Source organism: Thamnophis sirtalis, unplaced genomic scaffold (genome assembly GCF_051295495.1).
Source record: "Thamnophis sirtalis isolate CommonGarterSnake01/CBP01778 unplaced genomic scaffold, rThaSir2_p1.2 scaffold_3, whole genome shotgun sequence".
Classification (NCBI taxonomy): domain Eukaryota; kingdom Metazoa; phylum Chordata; class Lepidosauria; order Squamata; family Natricidae; genus Thamnophis; species Thamnophis sirtalis.
The window spans coordinates 161,390,001-161,408,876 of record NW_028261383.1 but is presented as its reverse complement, the minus strand read 5'-3'; the positions used below and the strand labels follow the sequence as shown (position 1 = coordinate 161,408,876).

The window sequence follows — 18,876 nt, the reverse complement described above, 5'->3', positions numbered from 1 at the left end:
AGAAATGGGTTTTACACTGTTTCCTGGTGCAGGTTTTGAAGTACTTTCTGCAGGATTTTAACCTTTTTTCTTGCCTTTATTTATTTCTTTGTTTATATTCCTCTTACTTATCTCAGATTTACTGTATCATTGGTTACTGACAACTCTTGGCCGTAATTCACTGTAAAACCTCAGAGGCCTGTACTTCCCAAGAGGGGGAAGGTACTTCCATCTAAAATGAATTTGAGTGTAGTACATTAAGGCAACTGACTAGTTTGAGTAGTGGAAGCTGAGCAGAAGTGAGGAAATTGTGGCCTTCATAGCTCCCATCATTGGTCACTATTGACCATGTTGGCTAGAGCTGTTGAGAATTGCAATTTGACATCACTTGTCTTTATCCTTGTCTTGTAAAGCCTAACAACTGGCCTTTTGGAGAATATTTGTTCCTATCTTTCATCATGGAAGTGGGCAAATGCTGCAATAAGGGCAGGTATGAGGAAGTTGTTGGAGTGTGTCAGGCAAACAGACAACTCCAGTCTTCTGTGATCTCAAAATGCCTGTACTATCCTAACATTTCTTGATCCCTGTCATTTGTCTCAACAGATGGCTGCCTATTTTGGGTATGCTGTGGCTGCCATGGATATCAACGGTGATGGGTGAGTATTGGGGAGGGGCTGCTTAGTCAACAGTAAGCTTAAAGTGGAGTGGAAGCAGCTCTTCCCAGCTCCTGAGGAAATTAGATGTGATAATAGATTTAAGTTTGGGTGAGGTCTTGATGCACACCAGTGGTGGGTTCCTACCGGTTCAGACCAGTTCGGCCGAATAGGTAGGGGTTTGGTGGCCTGGGACGCTGGAACCGGCAGCAACTCAGGCCTGCCATGCCCCCGAACTGGTTCTCTGGGTGGGGCCTATGGCGCCGCCATCTTGTTTTTCACTTCTGAGCATGCGCAGAAAAATTTTTATTGCGCTGCGCGTGCACACAGCTAACTGGCAATAGTGCCTGCTGGAACCCACCCTGATGCACACCATACAGAAATTGTCTGGGAAGTGAAATGTCCATCTGCAGAGAAGACTGAATTATAGAGAGAAGCAGTCAGGGCATGATGGAGAAGAGACTCTGGTGGATACCATGTTGGCTGAGGATTCTGTAAGAGCTGAGAAAACCTAATCTAGATCCCATTTCCCTCCCTATTTTGGGCAACTCTGCAATGTTCTCTGGATCCCAGCCCTCTGTGTGATTTATCTCCCTGAGCTTAGAGTTGATTGCTTCATCTCTCCCCTCTCTCCTGCCATGCAGGCTCGATGACTTGCTGATCGGTGCCCCCTTGTTTATGGAAAAAACGGAAGGTGGCCGTGTTCAGGAGGTGGGCAGGGTCTATATCTACCTGCAAAAGACATATGGCATGGAGCCCGGTGCCTCAGCTGTGCTGACCGGTCACCAAGAGTTTGGCCGCTTTGGCAGCGCCATAGCCTCATTGGGAGACCTCAACCAGGATGGCTACAATGGTATGAAAGTCGGATCGGAGGGGCATGGCATGGGGAAAGGAACAGGAGTTTCTCCAGATTTGCCTCCTTGACCAAGATGAATGTATGTTTGTTTGTTTTCACACCATATGTATGTTTTCACGCAGAGAAAGGAGAAGGGAATATCCAGCATTTGCAAACAAAAGATTTCCATTAGTAGGGTTCTGATTTGTTACTAAATGCTTTCCTTTCCTCAGAGTTCAGGGAGTAACTCATTAATTCTCACCTTATCTTATTCCACAATCAAATAAGAAACCGAAGCCAGATCTATGTTCCAATTAAAGGGATACTCATAATTGAGATGGAGGCATTTTATTTTGGTGTAGGATAGGAGATGGGAATCTAGGGATTTTCCATCATCCTTGAACATTGTTGCTATTTCCAGTGGCTAATGGGTGTTGGAAACCCATCATTATCCAGAGAGTTATGGGTTCCTCTCCCCTGGTGTATGCCTTAAAAATGAAAGCCCATTTCAGTCGTAGTCCCACTGAGTCAAAGGTTATCTACATGCTTTTCCTGTTCTGACTATGCCTGCTCATTGGAAGGAGGCAGCTGAGAGCTAATTTATCTGGCAACTTTGCTTTATTTGCATGGAGGATGACTAAATCCGTCGCGTTCAATGCAGAGACACAACAAAACTATCTAATCTCTGGCAGAGACATCTGGAGAAAGGCAGGCTTAACTGCCAGGAGAGACAGCAAGCAACTTTCTCTGCGGACATTTTCAAAACAGACTGTAGCTTGTGTCTTGCAGATAAAAAAATTCCCAGATGTTATTCTTTGCCTTTCCTGCCTAAAGGAATCTTAAATAGCAGGATATCCACCTGAAATTTTGCCAGTTGGAAAAGCCATTGTGGGCTAGAGGGAGCAATGGTTTGACTTGGATGAAACCATTTATTTATGTTTTATTGCAGGGGGGCAGGGATAACCCTAGCGATAAGAACATATGGTCTGCAGGCAAAAAAATCCTAAATTAAGTCCCTGGTATCTTGCTGGCCAAAGTCTGAGAATGTAGTCTCAACGCCAGTTAGAAGATGTTGAGAAAAAATCTAGGCTTCTAGTTAGATTTTTGGAAGCTTTAATTCCTTTCATTCATCACATGGATGCCCTCTAGCTACACATTCTATTAAAGGTAACGGGTAAGGGTTACCCTTGCACATATGTGCTAGTCGTTTCCAACTCTAGGGGGCGGTGCTCATCTCTGTTTCAAACCTTAAGAGCCAACGCTGTCCGAAGACGTCTTTGTGGACATGTGGCCGGCATGACTAAATGCTGAAGGTGCCCGGAACGCCAAAGGTGGTTCCTATTTTTCTACTTGCATTTTTATATGCTTTCAAACTGCTAGGTTGGCAGAAGCTGGGACAAGTAACGGGAGTTCACTCCGTTACGCAGTGCTAGGGATTCAAACTGCCAACCTTTCTGATCGACAAGCTCAGCGTCTTAGCCACTGAGCCACCACATCATATTCTATTGCATCAGCAAAAAAAAAAAAAAAAGATTTCAGAGTCATGGCCAGCTTTCATAGGAGGAACTTGGATAACCTTGATTGTTGGGCTGATGAGGACATCTAGCAAAATCTAGCATCTAACATTTTTCAAGCCAGTATCTTGTCAAATTGTACTTCCAGAAATTCTCTGTCCTTGGTTCCCCTGCTACAGGGAATTGGGCTCTAGGTGTGAAAAAGTGGTAGAGTTCAGTTCTCCTCAGTTTCTTAATTGCAATTCTTTCTGCAGCCTCTCTGTAATTCCGTTGAATCAATCTGATGGTACAGTTGAGGCCTAGACCGGACTTAGCCTGGGTAGAGGTAGATTTAAAGTGGTACAAAAGGAGGATGGGTAGGAATCATCTAAGCCAGGAAGGTCACTGGGCTGGATGAGTTACATGCAGGCCACGCCCTCCCCAGCCCCACATAGGCAAAAAACGTTGCACTACGTCACATGACATCAATGCACTGCAGCGAATTTGGCAGCCATGATCTAAATCAGAGGTAGCAAATTTGATTTCATTGAGGGATGCATCAGGGTTGTGTTTGGCCTCGGGGGGGCAGGGGGGGTATGGCTAGCTGGTCACTTGTGTCGGGGGCGCCTGTGGTGACCAGAGCACTCTGCCAGCCAAAACGAGTCTCCTGAGCTCCATTTTCGGCTGCAACGGCCTCCTGCCCTTCCGAGCTCCGTTTTCACTGGCAGAGGCACCGTGAGCCGGTCATTTGCTGTTTCCTTGGCAGCCCTGTGGGCCAGATCTAAGCACCCTGCAGGCAGGATCCGGCCCGCGGGCCTTGAGTTTGACACCCCTGATCCAAGTAGAAAGAGGGGACTGAAGACTAAACACCTTGACCATAGTACAGGTAGGTTGTCCTTGGCTTACAACAGCTTGTTTAGTGTCTGTTCAAAGTTACAACAGCACTAATAAAAGGGTCAATTTCTCACACTTACAATCATTGTATCATCCCCGTGGTCACGTAACCAAAATTCAGATGCTTGGCAACTGACTCATATTTATGACGTGTGCAGTGTCCCGGGATCACATGGTCATCTTTTGCGACTTTCTGACAAGCAAAGTCAACACTGGCCAAAGTCTTTTAAGGACTGTGTTACTGACTTAAATATAGTGAGTTGCTTAACAAGCACGGTGAGACAGGTCGTAAAATGGGGCAAAAATCACTCAACAACTGTCTCGCTTAGCAACGGAAATTTGGGGCTCAATTGTGGTCGTAAGTCAAGGACTACCTGTATGCCTATTCAGGATAACATGGATTCATTATCCTTTTAACAGCCTTGCTTTACATAATGACTGTCGGAGCATAAAGAGGAGGATTCTCCTCCCCCTCCTTCATGTTTTTTTAATTTTTGTTTCTCATACATACATTCACAAATATACATCCTCATAAATATTGTTAGCATTATGTGTTACCTTTTAATATTTATAATCCGATTCTTCCCCTAAAAATTTAATAGTATAATCGAGATTGCTTTGCTGCCAACCCGTACATCCATCTTGCTTTACAAACAACCATACTTCTTCTTCCCCCTCCTTTTCTCCTACCCTCCCTTCTTCTCTACTTTCTTCCTTCTTCCTCCCCCTTCGCCTCCTCCTTCATGTTAATGGGGCAGCTCTTTTTAAGGGAACCCTCAGCCGGTCTCTGTGACAGTAGAGAGTTGCTGCCTGTTCCACTGCTGCCATCTGCTGTTGGAACTTTATAATACAGCTCCCATCAGATTTCTTTTTTCTAAACCCTCCCCCTCCCGAAAAAAACCCCATCACATCAATTAAACCAAAGAAAATGCACAGTCTACCTAAGTGCTTTGGATGGCGGAACACAACAGGTAGCCAGATGGGGACTAGGGCCAACCGTGGCCACAATGGGCTATTCTCCAGAAGCCGCCTGCTATTGTCAAAGGAATGAAAGCAGCAAAACATGCATAGAAAAGGGCAGTGGTTACATCCTGACAATGTATGGCTACTTTTCTCCCCTCTTGTCTTCACTCTGTGGATCAGAGGTGTCAAAATTGCAGCCCTTGGGCCAGATACGTCACATGCTGGCCCTGCCCCTACCCAGTTTAGCAAAGGTGAAAAAAGTCCCCGTATGTTCACTTGATGACATGAGTTTGACACCCCTGCTGTGATTGCTGCTGATTGCCACTCCAGTCTACTGCTTAGAGCAGCAGTGTGGAATGATGGCCCTTTTGTGAGTTGTGGACTTCAATTCCTAGAATTCCTGAGCCAGGCATGCTGGCTCTGGAATTGTGGGAGTTGTAGTCCACAAGTCATAAAAGAGCCATGGTTCCCCTAGAGTGGCAATCAGCAGCATCCACAGGGTGAAGACAAGATCCTTCTTCCAAAGTGGCCTTGATGGCCCCATGCCAGTCTCTCAATTGATTGCTGTGGCCGGCCACTCTATTGGCTGTAATATGTATTGTTCTAAGACATGGGTGTCAAACCCACAAACCTGTCATATTGCTGTCATGTGATGTTTCGTGACTTTTTTCCATTCACGGGGCTGGGGTGGCCGTGGCCTGTGTGTGACTCATCTGGCCCGTGAGCTGCCAGTTTGACACCCCTATTCTAAGACAATCGTTGGAGGGCACATGATGAGGTAGTTTTGGCATCAGCCTATATACTGTATTTTTGAAGTATAAGACGCACCTTTTTCCCTCAAAAAAAAAATGCTGAAAATCTGGGTGCACCTTATACACTGAATACAACATTTGTTGCCTCCTGAAACCCCGCCCCCTTTGCAGAAATGGCCATGCAGAGCAGTGGTGGATTACAACCGGTACGCCTTGGTACGGGTGTACCAGTGCCTACTGGGAGCACCGGGTACTGTTCCGGTACAGTGCTCCAGAGGGCCCACCCGCCCGCGCTCCTTATCAGCATTTGAGCTCTTTGAGGCTTCTGCACACAGAGCATACGATGCCTGCGCGATGCTCCGCCAAGCAGCTAGAGCGTTGTGGAGGCATCGCAGAGTGTCGTGGGTCCGTTTTTGTGAAAAACGGGCCGTTTTTTGCTTGTTTTTGCCCCCCTCCCAGCCCCCTAAACGCTATGCATGCCCTTTTTTTGGCAAAAACCTGGCTGTTTTGGGGAGGTCTGCAGAGTGCAAAACCTTTTTTTTTAATTTGCCTCTTCAAAATCTTGGTGCGTCTTATACTCCAGTGCATCTTATACTCTGAAAAATACAGAAGATAGGTGTTAGGAGGCCCCAGAGCCAATTTGGACTGTGTTGCCGATTCTCTCAAAATAGGACGGGGGGTAAGGAGACTTCTTCCCCTGTAAGGCACAGAACAGGAACAATTTGTATTGTTTACTTCGGTTGCCTTAGCAGCAGATCCCCCTGGGCCTCTACCAATTAAAGATTGCACCTCTCCTGTGTGAGTCTGAGGAAGCAATCAGTCCCATCTTGAAGCTGCTCTGACAAGATTTCCTGGCACTTCTGGGCCCAATCAGGAAAAGAGGATGGAAGTTGAGAAATGTTTTCTTTTGAGAAACTAATGAGGACCTGATCTCCTGAGATCTGATCCTTCAGGCAACAGCCCAATATAATCTTAAGGAAGATTAGTTCCGACATAGGATGGAATGAACTCCTGTACCCTGACAATGCTCCATTGTACCATTTTGGCCCCCTGAGAACGTATATAAGCTGATGCAGTTCAGTTTTGCTCTGATTGAAATGTAAGCAGATGAAAAGTTCCAAAGTGTGTGTGTGTGTGTGTGTGTACGCTGCTGACACAAGCATTTGTTCCCACAGATGTGGCCATCGGAGTGCCATTTGGCGGTACTGCAATGCAAGGAGTGGTCTATGTGTATAATGGCCAACAGAACGGGCTGCACCCCAAGCCATTTCAAGTATTGCAAGGCTACTGGTCACCTGGAGTCCCAGACTTCTATGGGTTTGCTTTGCGCGGAGCCAAAGACCTGGATGGAAACGGTTACCCAGGTGAGGATGACCTGTGAAGAAGTTACAGAACCACACCTGAACTTGCGAGAGTGCGTATTTGGCAGGTCTGAGGCTGCAGATATGATGCTTGTCATCTGGTGAGCTCTTATACAGGAGCATTAAATATGTGGGGTGACATAGCTGCTTTAATAAAACCCCATACTTCCATTGTAACATGTAACAAAAAAAAGTACTCCTGTTCCTTGTTCAGTAACTATGTCTTCCTCTTAACAAATTCCATTTCCCTTCTCATCTAGAGGTCTATTTTTCCCCCTCCAGTTGTTGCACCAGTATGTTGGAACAAATGTGGGAGGTGTTAAGGATGGGAGCAGCTGCATGGAGGACAGTCATATAAAAGAGGTCATAGCTCAAAGCTGCATAGGTTGGAGAAAGAGGCTCAGAAGGGATACACCCTCTCCCAAGTCCTCAGATTGCAAAAGTGATGGTGGGAGATTTGTATTTTCAGACTTGCAATGTTGATGTTGGCCTTCCCAGGTCCACCGGACAGGAAACTTCATCAAATGAATTAAATATACTTTATTGTAAGGCTACATTAATCACATTTTGCAAGATTAAAAATACAAATCTCCTGCTATTTCCTTTATAGTCTTTTTCTTCTGACCATTATACAGCTATAGGCTATGCCTTCTTTTATCTGACCATTCCCCAGGCAACATCTCTTCCCCCCATTTCTCAAGGTTGTTCCCACATATTGTTACATTTCTTATACTTTTTAATATTTTCAGGTGCCCTCAGGCCTATTGGTGGGAAGTGCCATTTTGGCATTCATGCTGGAACCTTGGAAATATATAATTATATTCTTGCTAGGTCTTAAATGGATGGTCTTAAATTGAATGCCCTGGCTTAGTTTCCACAGTTTAATTATTTAGCAGAAGTGAGGCAACTTCTCTGTGATCTTTCAGAAGTCACCCAGAGGAAGGTCTTCAAAGGGTGTTGTAAAATCCATTGCATCTAACTCATTCCAGACCGTCTCTTTCAAAGAGCTTCTGTCAGCAATTTTCCCAAAGGAAGTACCTGAAGTTGGCAATAACCAAAATGGCTTAAGCTCTCAAGAAATAGTCACTTTTGCACATTTATGAGATCTTCTAATCCTAGATTCATAACCTATAAGCTACATCAAGCATGCAGGGAGGACTCCTTCAAATCATGCAGTTGGGAGTATTAAGGCATCCGTATCTCTTGAAAGTTCGTTGTAATTCCTTTCCACAAAATTTCCACAAATTTTGAGTGTGTCTGCAGACGATATTCCCTCCAGACTGGTGGATCTCAACCTGTGGCAGGAGTGAAATTCACTTACCTCTGCTACTGGTTCGGTAGCAATGTGAGTGTGCGCATGTGCAGGACCTCCCGACTTTTTATAGCATTTTAAAACTACCAGTTCAGGAGAACCGGTAGTTAAAAATGCTTTTAAAAGTTTTTTTTTAAAGTTCGGACAATTGCGCAGCACAGCTGATCATCGGAACTTTTTTAAAACTTTTTTTTAGCAATTTTTTTTTCCTACCGGTTCAGATGAACTAGCCCGAACCGGTAGCATTTCACCCCTGGCTGTGGTACATGGACCTTGTGTGTGTGTATGTGTGTGATGTCATCACAAGGGCTTGAAGAAATGTTATGATTTAACTCTTGAGTTAAGTCTTGGAGGGTCTGTAGCCGTAGTTCATGGCCACAAAAGATATTTAAAGGTGGTGTAGAAAAGATATTTCTGTGGTGCTGAAAAGGTTGAGAACCACTGCTCCAGACTGATGTAGTCATGCGCCAATGATTGGAAAAGCACCTTGAAACAACTGCAGCAAGCTTTCAAAAAAAAAAAAAGGCCCAAGTGCCTTGATGCTCTAAGGCTAAGCAATACATTCAGATTCTCTGCAGGGCCATAACACAAAGGGCATACATCCTCTGTGCTAAGCATGCTGTTGTTTCAGCTTTATCTCAAAAGAAATCATCTAGCTAGCCCAGTGATGACATTTTGATGTGAAAGGCCACCAGGATTCCTTTCAGCCTGCACTGTATGATTTTTTTCATCCATAACCAATGAGAAATTACTAGGTTTCATAGTATGCTATCTGGGCAAGCAAGGGGTGTGTGTGTGTGTTTTCTCCTTTGCTTTAAAAACAGCTTCCTGAAATAGTATCATGATGCGCAGTCACCATTTTCTTGCCAAGTGCTCAACAGACTGTCTCCTTCTATGTCCTGCAGATCTAATTGTGGGGGCCTTTGGAGTAGACAGAGCCATCGTTTACAGGTAAGTAAAGCCTTCTGGAGACAATGGATCAGTCTTCCCCAGCCCTGTGCTCTGTCTGAAGCATATGGGAGCAGAAACGCAATATGTGTAATGCATAGTAGATTGGAGAAAATGACAAAGCAAATTTCCCCTGGAAAAAATGATGAGATTATGACTCCATTGTAGGTTATATTTCTCTCTCCTCCCTCCTGTCCTTATTACTTATTGTTTGTTTGAACACTCAGACATATCATATTGCTTGGCTGTGACACACACCCCCTTCTTCTGGAACTGCCAAGACAAGTCATAAATTAGGGTGACTCATAATCACTGAAAATGTCCTCCATGTATACCAATCTGCTCTTGAACTCCTACCCTCTGACCACAGGGCTGCTGCCATCTTGGATAGCTGCCTCCAAGGACTTTGTAGACAGAGATTTGAGCTGACTTTCCTCAGCCAAAGTGACTGTCTTGCCAAGCTTGATAATAACGAAGTAAACCATCTATTTCCTAAGTCTCTCATTTCTCGTTCCAAATAGAAAAATTGCTTCCACTCTCTCCCTTTTCCTTATGCTTCCTACCACAGAGGACGCCCCATTGTTCATGCCACTGCCACTCTCAGCATCTTCCCCACTATGTTTAACCCTGAGGAGCGTGCATGCACCGTGGAGGAAACTGGCACCCCTGTGGCATGGTGAGTAGTGGTCCAAGAAGTAATTTTTTCCCTTGTCCCTTTGTGGCTCTCTAGAGTTACAGCTCTTAAATCATTTCTGGAATGTTCTCTCATCAGTTCTCATTAGTTAATTGAGGGCTTGTGTTCCTAGAATATGGAGGTGGACTTGTTCCTTTTTATATCACGTTGGGCATATATAAGAAATACGGTTTGGATTATTTGAATCTATTTAAAAGAAGGCTATTTGCCTATTTTTAATCTATTTAAAAGAAGGCTATTTGCCTATTTTTAATCTATTTAAAAGAAGGCTATTTGCCTATTTTTAATCTATTTAAAAGAAGGCTATTTGCCTATTTTTAATATATTTAAAAGAAGGCTATTTGCCTATTTTAATATATTTAAAAGAAGGCTATTTGCCTATTTTAATATATTTAAAAGAAGGCTATTTGCCTATTTTAATATATTTAAAAGAAGGCTATTTGCCTATTTTAATATATTTAAAAGAAGGCTATTTGCCTATTTTTAATCTATTTAAAAGAAGGCTATTTGCCTATTTTAATATATTTAAAAGAAGGCTATTTGCCTATTTTAATATATTTAAAAGAAAGCTATTTGCCTATTTTTAATCTATTTAAAAGAAGGCTATTTGCCTATTTTAATATATTTAAAAGAAGGCTATTTGCCTATTTTAATATATTTAAAAGAAAGCTATTTGCCTATTTTAATATATTTAAAAGAAAGCTATTTGCCTATTTTGAATATATTTAAAAGAAAGCTATTTGCCTATTTTCAAAGTAGTCCTTGACTTACAATAGTTCATTTAGTGACTGTTCAAATGGCACTGAAGAAAGTGACGTGTGGCCAGTTTTCGCACTTACGACCGTTGTAGCATCCCCATAGTCACGTGATCAAAATTTAGACGCTTGGCAACTGACTGACATTTATGACAGTCGCAGTGTCCTGAGGTCACGTGATCACCTTTTGCAACCTTCTGATGAGCAAAGTCAATGGGGAAGCCAAATTCACTTAACAGTTTGACTAATTTAACAACTGCAGCCATTCACTTAACAACTATGGCAAGAAAGGTCCTAAAAATGGGGCAAAACTCCCTTAACACATGTTTCACTTAGCCACAGAAATTCTAGGCTACATTGTGATTGTAAGTCGAGGACCACCTGTACACAGTAGCCTGTTCTGAATGTTAGTGGATAAAATGTGAGGACAGATGTACAAAATAAGATGTGCAAAATCCGTATCTAGATATAACCCCTGGTAAGCCCCAATTATGGGAGGAAGCTAACTGCTTCCATCATCTGTCAATCGGCTCGTCACAAGAGTCCATCACGACAGAAACCCAATATTTTTACTGTTGCCTTTGTTATATTTGTGTTTTGGTTTTTTTTATATTTGTGCTGATAAATAAATAAAGCCCAGGTTCAAATCCCAGTAAGGGTATGGCTAGCTGATGAGAGCTAAATAGCTTGAAATAGATCTATACTAGTCTCCCTTTATTTATTTATCAGCACAAATATAAAAAAAAAAACACACACACACACATATGTGTGTGTGTGTGTGTGTAGATAGATAGATAGATAGATAGATAGATAGATAGATAGATAGATAGATAGATAGATAGATAGATAGATGATAGATAGATAGATGATAGATAGATAGATAGATAGATAGATAGATAGATAGATAGCTAGATAGATAGATAGATAGATATAGATAAAGGAAACACAATGAATATGCAAAATATGTAAAATGTGCTGCAAAGACGATATAATTGTACAAATAAAATAAAAAACTTTGTAAAAGACAGTGAGAACATAAAGAGCTGCAAGTGGTTGTGACTGCTGTCATTACCAACAATTGATATATTTACCTGTAGGCTCCTGACTATATAAGGTCTTATCTAGGCATTCCTGCAGGAATTGATTCTGTAGTTTGGTCTTCCTACCCTGACCCTCTATAGATATTAGGCAAGAAAATTTATAGAATCCAGAGCCACAAATGCCAGCTAAGAATTCTGGGAGTCCTGATCATCTCAGGGACATATGATTAGGAACACTGACTCGTTGCCTTGCCTATCTCTACCCACTCACTCTGTTTCAGGAGTGTAAAACTTGCGGCGTCATGGTGGCGTCACTTGATGTATCTGGACCTTTTTTTCCCCCTTTGCTAAATCGGGCATGGACGTGGCCAGTGCATCTAGCCCGTGGGCCGGGAGTTTGACAGCCCTGCTCTATTCAAAACAGGAGTCATTTGGAATGAACCATCTAAAGGTGGAGGGATGTATTCAACAAGAGGCTAGACAGCTGTGTGCCTGGGATGCGTTAACTTGGATTCTTGCACACAGCTGGGGGATGATGGCTTTAACGTCCCCTTCCATGATTCTTTGAGTCTAAAAGAAGAGTAAGAAAGGTCATTGTTTAGTGTGATATTGAGAACAATGGGATAGATTATTGCAGAACATTTTTAATTTCTCACTCTGTGCTAAAGTAACATGGAAACCAGCTGTCTGTCTTGCAGATTGGATCTAACTAAACAATGCTAGTTTTCAATCTGTGACAGAGATAGTGGGGGGAATTTATTGACAGACAAGAGTTTTTCCAAAGGCTCAGCTCCATGGGGCTATCCTGATAGCTTGTTAAACATCTACTTGAGTTGGGCGATTGTCCAGCTCATGACCCATCTGGGACCACATGGCTGGAAGGAGAGGCTGAGTCAGCCAGACAGGGTCCCACCCATCCCTGTTTATCCCAATCAGGTGTGATGACTTTATTTTTCTCCACAACCAATAAAAGTCTGTATAATAGCCCCTTTTTGTATCCTTCCTCCTTGGGTGGAGTTCTGTTTCCATTTGGCTCGCAATATTGGTCAATCTGCTCCTCCAGGTGCATATCAACTTTTTGTTGTGACAAAATGCTTTTCACTAATGGGTGTAGCCCCAACCATTCTTTTGGAATAGGCCCGTATTTTTCAGCCTGAGCATTGCTGCACATGCCTAGCTCTCTTGTCATCAGAGAGCATTGTCTCTCACAGACATGTCTTAGATTGGCTCATTGCTTCTTTTATTCCCCACCCCACCCCACGTGTCAACAGCATCAACTTGAGCTTCTGTCTGAATGCATCTGGGAAGCATGTTCCCGATTCCATTGGTGAGTAACTGCAGGGCTTCCTTCGTTGGTTTCCTTCATTTTCTTTCCTTCCGTCATCCACATGATAATGTGAGTATCAAGCTAATAATAAGGATTTACAAAATCTCAGTTTTTTATTAGAATCCATAATTACTGGGTTTTAGAGTACATTTTAATAGTGAGTAAGTAACATTAGAACATGGAACATAGAATAAGAGAGCTGGAAGGGACCTTGGAGGTCTTCTAGCTCAACTCCCTGTTCAAGAAAGAAACCCCATGCCATTTCAGACAAATGGCTGTCCAGTCTCTTCTTAAAAACCTCCAGTGAAGAAGCACCCACAACTTTTGAAGGCAAGCTGTTCCACTGTTAATTGTTCTCGCTGTCAGGAAATTTCTCCTTAATTCTAGGTTAGCTCTCTCTTTAATAAACTTTACCCGTAACTCCTTGTCCTGCCTTCAGATGCTATGGAGGGTTTGACCTAGGGGTGGGTTCCGGATCCTGGTGCAACGGGGCCCAGCGTCCACCACATGAATGTGCGCACAGCATTTACATGCGTACTTACCATTTGTGATGCTCCACAATGCCTCCACGATGCTCCAGCTGCTCAGCGGAGCATTGCGCAGGCACCGTATGCTCCGTGTGCCTGCATGGAAGCCCCGAAGAGCTCAAATACCGGTAAGGACGGCGGGCGGGCAGGTGGGCCCTCCGGAGCACCATACCGGAATGGTACCCGGTGCTCCCGGCAGGCACCGGTACGCCCATACCAGGGTGTACCGGTCGTATCCCACCACTGGTTTGACCCCTTCTATAACAGCCCTTCAGATACTGGAAGACTTTTATCATTTCGTGCTTAGTCGTTCTCTTCATTAGATTAGACATACTTAGTTCCTGCAATCATTCATCGTATGGTTTAAACTCCAAACCCTTTATCATCTTTATTGCTCTTCTCTGTACCCCTTTCCAAGTGTGGTCTTAACCAGCTCATCTAAAGCACATTGTTTGGATATTTTCTTTTCAAGATGAAGGTTCTACAGTTAAATACTGTGAACCACCTTGGATGCCTGTATGGGTAATGGCTCAACTGATGCAAGGGAGAGTTGCATTTTTTTAAAGGACGTTTGATCTGATATCAGCTTGAGGCGGTTCATAATCCAGAGGGACTTGCAGAAACAAATCCTTTTGCAATCCCTTTTGTATGGTAGGCAACCAAACCTTTATGTAGCAGGATTGCGCAGGCCTCAGGCTTATGGGATTTGCTTTTCTTTCTGATAAATCCTTGAGCTTCATCGACTATGTTCAAGCATGGAAGACAAAATATCTCACTTGGTTCTGCTTTCTCTCTCATTGGGCAGGATTCGCCGTGGAGCTGCGTCTTGACCACCTCAAACACAAAGGAGCAGTAAAGCGGGCCCTCTTCCTGCATTCCCAGCAATCCTACCTTACTCAGACTCTCCAAGTCCACAACGGAGCCAGTTCAGAGTGCCGTGAGATGAAGATTTACCTGAGGGTGAGTGGAGTCTACTTCTGTGAACTCTATTTTTCCCTCTTCTTGTAAACTGTCTTCTCCAGAATGAGAAACGTCCCATGGCCACTCTTAAGATGCTCATTTTTGCCTTGCTGTCCCAAATGGATGAATTATGTGGATGGGAGGTATTTAGAAAATGGCCCTTGCTTTGTGCCCCATTGAGATAGTGGACTTGCTCATACAAGACTTCAGTAAATCTGTGTACCTTGCCCACTAATGGGGCTACCAGGAAACACCCTGACTTGTAAAATTATGCACCTAAGGCATTAAATCTCTGCTAAGATTGACCTGTATTTAAAGACTGAAAACAGAATAACATATAGGGAAGAACATATAGGGAGGAATAATCCTATAGAGGCCTGGGTTCCATCTCGGTTCCCAGCCACCTCATCCCATTTCACCCAAACCACCTCCCTTAGAATAAAATTGGAGGTCACAGAAGGAAAATCCTGTAAAACGACCATAATCACATTTTGAGAAACAGTGGAATAAAGGTGTAACCAGTTCTATTTACCATAGATATTCTTGACATAATTTATGGATATTTAAAGGGAAACCACAAAAAGAGCCTCAAGAATTGCAATTTTCAAACTACAGAATAATAGAACAGAATAGAATAGAATTCTTTATTGGCCAAGTGTGATTGGACACACAAGGAATTTGTCTTTCGTGCAGATGCTCTCGGTGTACATAAGTATAAGTATAATCTTTAGTGTCATTGTACTTAAATACAATGAAAAAAAACATTCGTCAAGAATCATAAGGTACAACACTTAATCATAGTAAACAATCAGGAAACTATCAATATCAATATAAATCGTAAGGATACAAGTTACAGTCCTGTAGTCATAAGTGGGGGGGAGATGGGTGATAGGAACGATGAAAAGACTAATAGTAATAGTAATGCAGCCTTAGTGAATGGTTTGACAGTAGTGAGGGAATTATTTGTTTAGCAGAGTGATGGTGTTTGGGGAAAAACTGTTCTTGTGTCCAGTTGCCTTGATGTGCAGTGCTCTATAGCATCATTTTGAGGGTAGGAGTGGAAACAATTTATGTCCAGGATGCGAGGGGTCTGTAAATATTTTCACGACCCTCTTTAAGACTTGTGCAGTGTACAGGTCCGCAATGGAAGGCAGGTTGGCAGTAATTGTTTTTTCTGGAGTTCTGATTATCCTCTGAAGTCTGGGTCTGTCTTGTTGGGTTGCAGAACCAAACCAGACAGTTATAGAGGTGCAGATGACAGACTCAATCATTCATCTGTAGGACTGAATCAGCAGCTCCTTGGGCAGTTTGAGCTTCCTGAGTTGATGCAGAAAGAACATTCTTTGTTGTGCTTTTTGATGACGTTTTTGATGTTTGCATATAATAATTGAGGGTTAGGAGTGTAGGAATATTGTAAGTACAGTGTAGCCAGGATATGGTAGGTTATGAAGCTCTGGTTTGCAGAGGAGCAGTGGTGGGTTTCAAAAATTGTTCGAACCTACTCTGTGGGTGTGGCCTCCTTTGTAGGAGTGGCTTGCCACCCATGTGACCGGATGGGAGTGGCTTGCCACCCATGTGACCGGATATGAAGATGCCGACGACACTTATCAGAACCACCTTAAATTACCTCACACAGAGCACTGGCATAAGAATATGATGTAAACTTGTTTTTTAAAAGGCATCTTTGGTTTGCGTTAAAACAACTTCAACACACACAATGTTCTGATTGCACCACAAACACAGTAGTCATCCTTACCTTTCACAGAGGCACTGAGTTTTATAAATATGAGCATGATAGTGTAGAATAATCATATCCAAGGACCAGTAGTGGGTTTCAAAAATTTTTGGAACCTCTTCTGTAGGTGTGGCCTGCTTTCCAGGTCCACTGGTGGAACCTCTTCTAACCAGTTCGGTAGATTTGACGAACCGGTTGTACCGAATAGGTGCGAACTGGTAGGAACCCACCTCTGCAGAGGAGCCAAAACAGAGCAAACAAGCCCACATGACAGTAGCATGCATTTCTTCATAACTTATTCCCCACCATGCTCAACGCCTTCCTCTGTCTCTCCAGAATGAGTCAGAATTCCGGGACAAGCTCTCCCCCATCCATCTGTCCCTGAACTTCTCATTGGATCCAGAGGCACCACCAGATGTCCATGGCCTGCAGCCCATCCTTAACTACCACACACGCAACCACATTGAACAGAAGGTATGATCCATGCAGCCTTTGAAGGTGTCAAAGAAGGTTTTGCCTAGCAAGAATAATGGAATCTGAGTGTTGCTTGCAAATGAATTGGATACCCATGACTTAGAAACACCTTCCCTTGTTCCTGGTAAACCTTTAGTCATCTGCCAAGGAAATAGCAATAGCAATAGTACTTATATTCCTCATCATAGTGCTTTACAGCGCTCTCAAAGTGTTTTACAGAGTCAGCCTATTGCCCCTAACAATCTGGGTTCTCATTTTACTGACTTCAGAAAGATGGAAGGTTGAATCAACCTTGAGCCAGTGAGAATCAAACTGCCGGCAGCCAGCAATCAGCAGAAGTAGCCTGCAGTAATGCATTCTAACCACTGCACCACCATGGCGCAGAAAGAAAGAAAGAAGTAAATGAATGAATTCTATTATTCCTCTTCCCCCCCCCCCAGCTTAATTTGGAGTATTTGGAGTAGTTTATTTATATGCCGCCCTTTTCCCTGGGGGGACTCAGGGCGGCTTACAATTCGAAAGGAGGGGAAAACAAACAGATTAACACATAAGACAGTACATCATTAAAAGCACAACATTCATACAATTCGGGTCTTTAACCCCAGGCCTGATGGGATAGCCAGGTTTTGAGGGCTGTGCGGAAGGTCTGGAGGGTGGTGAGGGTACGAATCTCCACGGGGAGATCGTTCCATAGGGTCGGAGCTGCCACCGACAGTACTTTTAACACATGTGAAGAAGGTAGAGTTTCATCTGACTTGTAGCTGGAATTCTTTCCCAGGCCCAGATTCAGCTGGACTGTGGAGAGGACAATGTCTGTGTCCCTGACCTGCAACTTGATGTCTTTGGGTAAGTCTCTGCCATGTCATTTTCCTGCTGTACCACAAGCAAGGATAAAGGTGGACAGCTGTGTACTACTTGTATTTTCTTGATCTCAAGAAATCCAAAGAGAGTCTCCTCTTTCCTAAATCTAATATTTTGCATCCTCTTATGCATTTTGAACACCAATACAAAACAATACAATAGCAGAGTTGGAAGGGACCTTGGAGGTCTTCTAGTCCAACCCCCTGCCTAGGCAGGAAACCCTATACCGTTCCAGACAAATAGTCTGACTTTGGAGGAGTCAAGCAATGGAAATGGTCCATGACCCATTCAGTAATGTTGTTTTCCAATATCTGCTGATTTGCAAGTCAACTCTACCTTTTTAGTAGGAGTGTGCTTAGCATCTTCCAGAATACTTCTGGAGCGATCAGAACAGTACTGGAAATCACTTCTGGTTAGCCCAGAGCAGCCCATCCTAAGCTTGAAATGCAACTTGCATGCATAATTTAATGTGCTTTTAGCCCTGGGGACCAGTGGTTCTGTATTGTCCCTTTCTTAAACATTGACCATTTGGTATCTTTTCCCATCGTGAGATGGAAATGCAGGCATGCAAGATTTCCAACTGGAAAATGTAGATTTGCAATTCCTTCCAGGTGCAATCCTTTTTGCTCTTTCGTTACCAACTGATCAGCGGTGGGATTCCAAATCTTTTCCGAAAGGTTCTACGAGAGAGCGCTTTGCACGTGTGCACTTCCTGCGCGTGCGCAGCACTCAAAGACTGCCCTCGGTGTCAGCGCTGGTGAGCAGAGCTGTTGTTTAGCTCAGCTGAGGCACGGCAATCCGCTCTGCCGCGCAAATCAGCTGAGCTAAAAAACAAGGGAATAAATGACAGGGGACGGGAGGGTGGAGCCAACCAGAGGTGGTATTTGCCGGTTCTCCGAACTACTCAAAATTTCCGCTACCAGTTCACGAGAACCAGTCCAAACTGGCTAAATACCACCTCTGCAACGGATCCATTCATGGTCTCTTTTAAATGTTTCACATCTTTTGTTGCTTGTAACACAAACGGACGTACACATCAACATTAACACACTTTGAGGAATGATATCCCCTTTTTACATCCTCACCTACAATGATGGCCCCCAACTTTTAAGGCTCTGTGGACTGGTGGTGATGGCGGCAGTGGTGGCGGCAGTAGTGGTGCGGTGGGGGGAGAGAGAAAGGATGGTTGTGCACAAGCGGCAGACGCATCCACCCATCCCATACACAAATGGAGCTTCACCCACTTGCCCACTGCTTGCATGGATTTACCAAGCCGCAGGCCAGGAGTTGAGGACCCCTTGGGCTAGCATATT

General features: G+C 43.6%; 1 protein-coding gene across 1 annotated transcript in view; it reads left to right on the top strand.

Annotated features, from left to right (window-relative positions):
• ITGA5 (integrin subunit alpha 5) overlaps nucleotides 1–18,876 on the top strand; it is a 96,751-nt gene that overhangs the window by 59,503 nt on the left and 18,372 nt on the right. Inside the window, exons 11-19 of the mRNA XM_087710627.1 lie at nucleotides 583–635; nucleotides 1,277–1,485; nucleotides 6,745–6,933; nucleotides 9,148–9,193; nucleotides 9,759–9,866; nucleotides 12,951–13,006; nucleotides 14,339–14,493; nucleotides 16,565–16,702; nucleotides 17,481–17,548. Coding sequence (XP_087566753.1) covers nucleotides 583–635; nucleotides 1,277–1,485; nucleotides 6,745–6,933; nucleotides 9,148–9,193; nucleotides 9,759–9,866; nucleotides 12,951–13,006; nucleotides 14,339–14,493; nucleotides 16,565–16,702; nucleotides 17,481–17,548 — 1,022 coding nt within the window. The remainder of the gene's footprint in view (nucleotides 1–582; nucleotides 636–1,276; nucleotides 1,486–6,744; nucleotides 6,934–9,147; nucleotides 9,194–9,758; nucleotides 9,867–12,950; nucleotides 13,007–14,338; nucleotides 14,494–16,564; nucleotides 16,703–17,480; nucleotides 17,549–18,876) is intronic.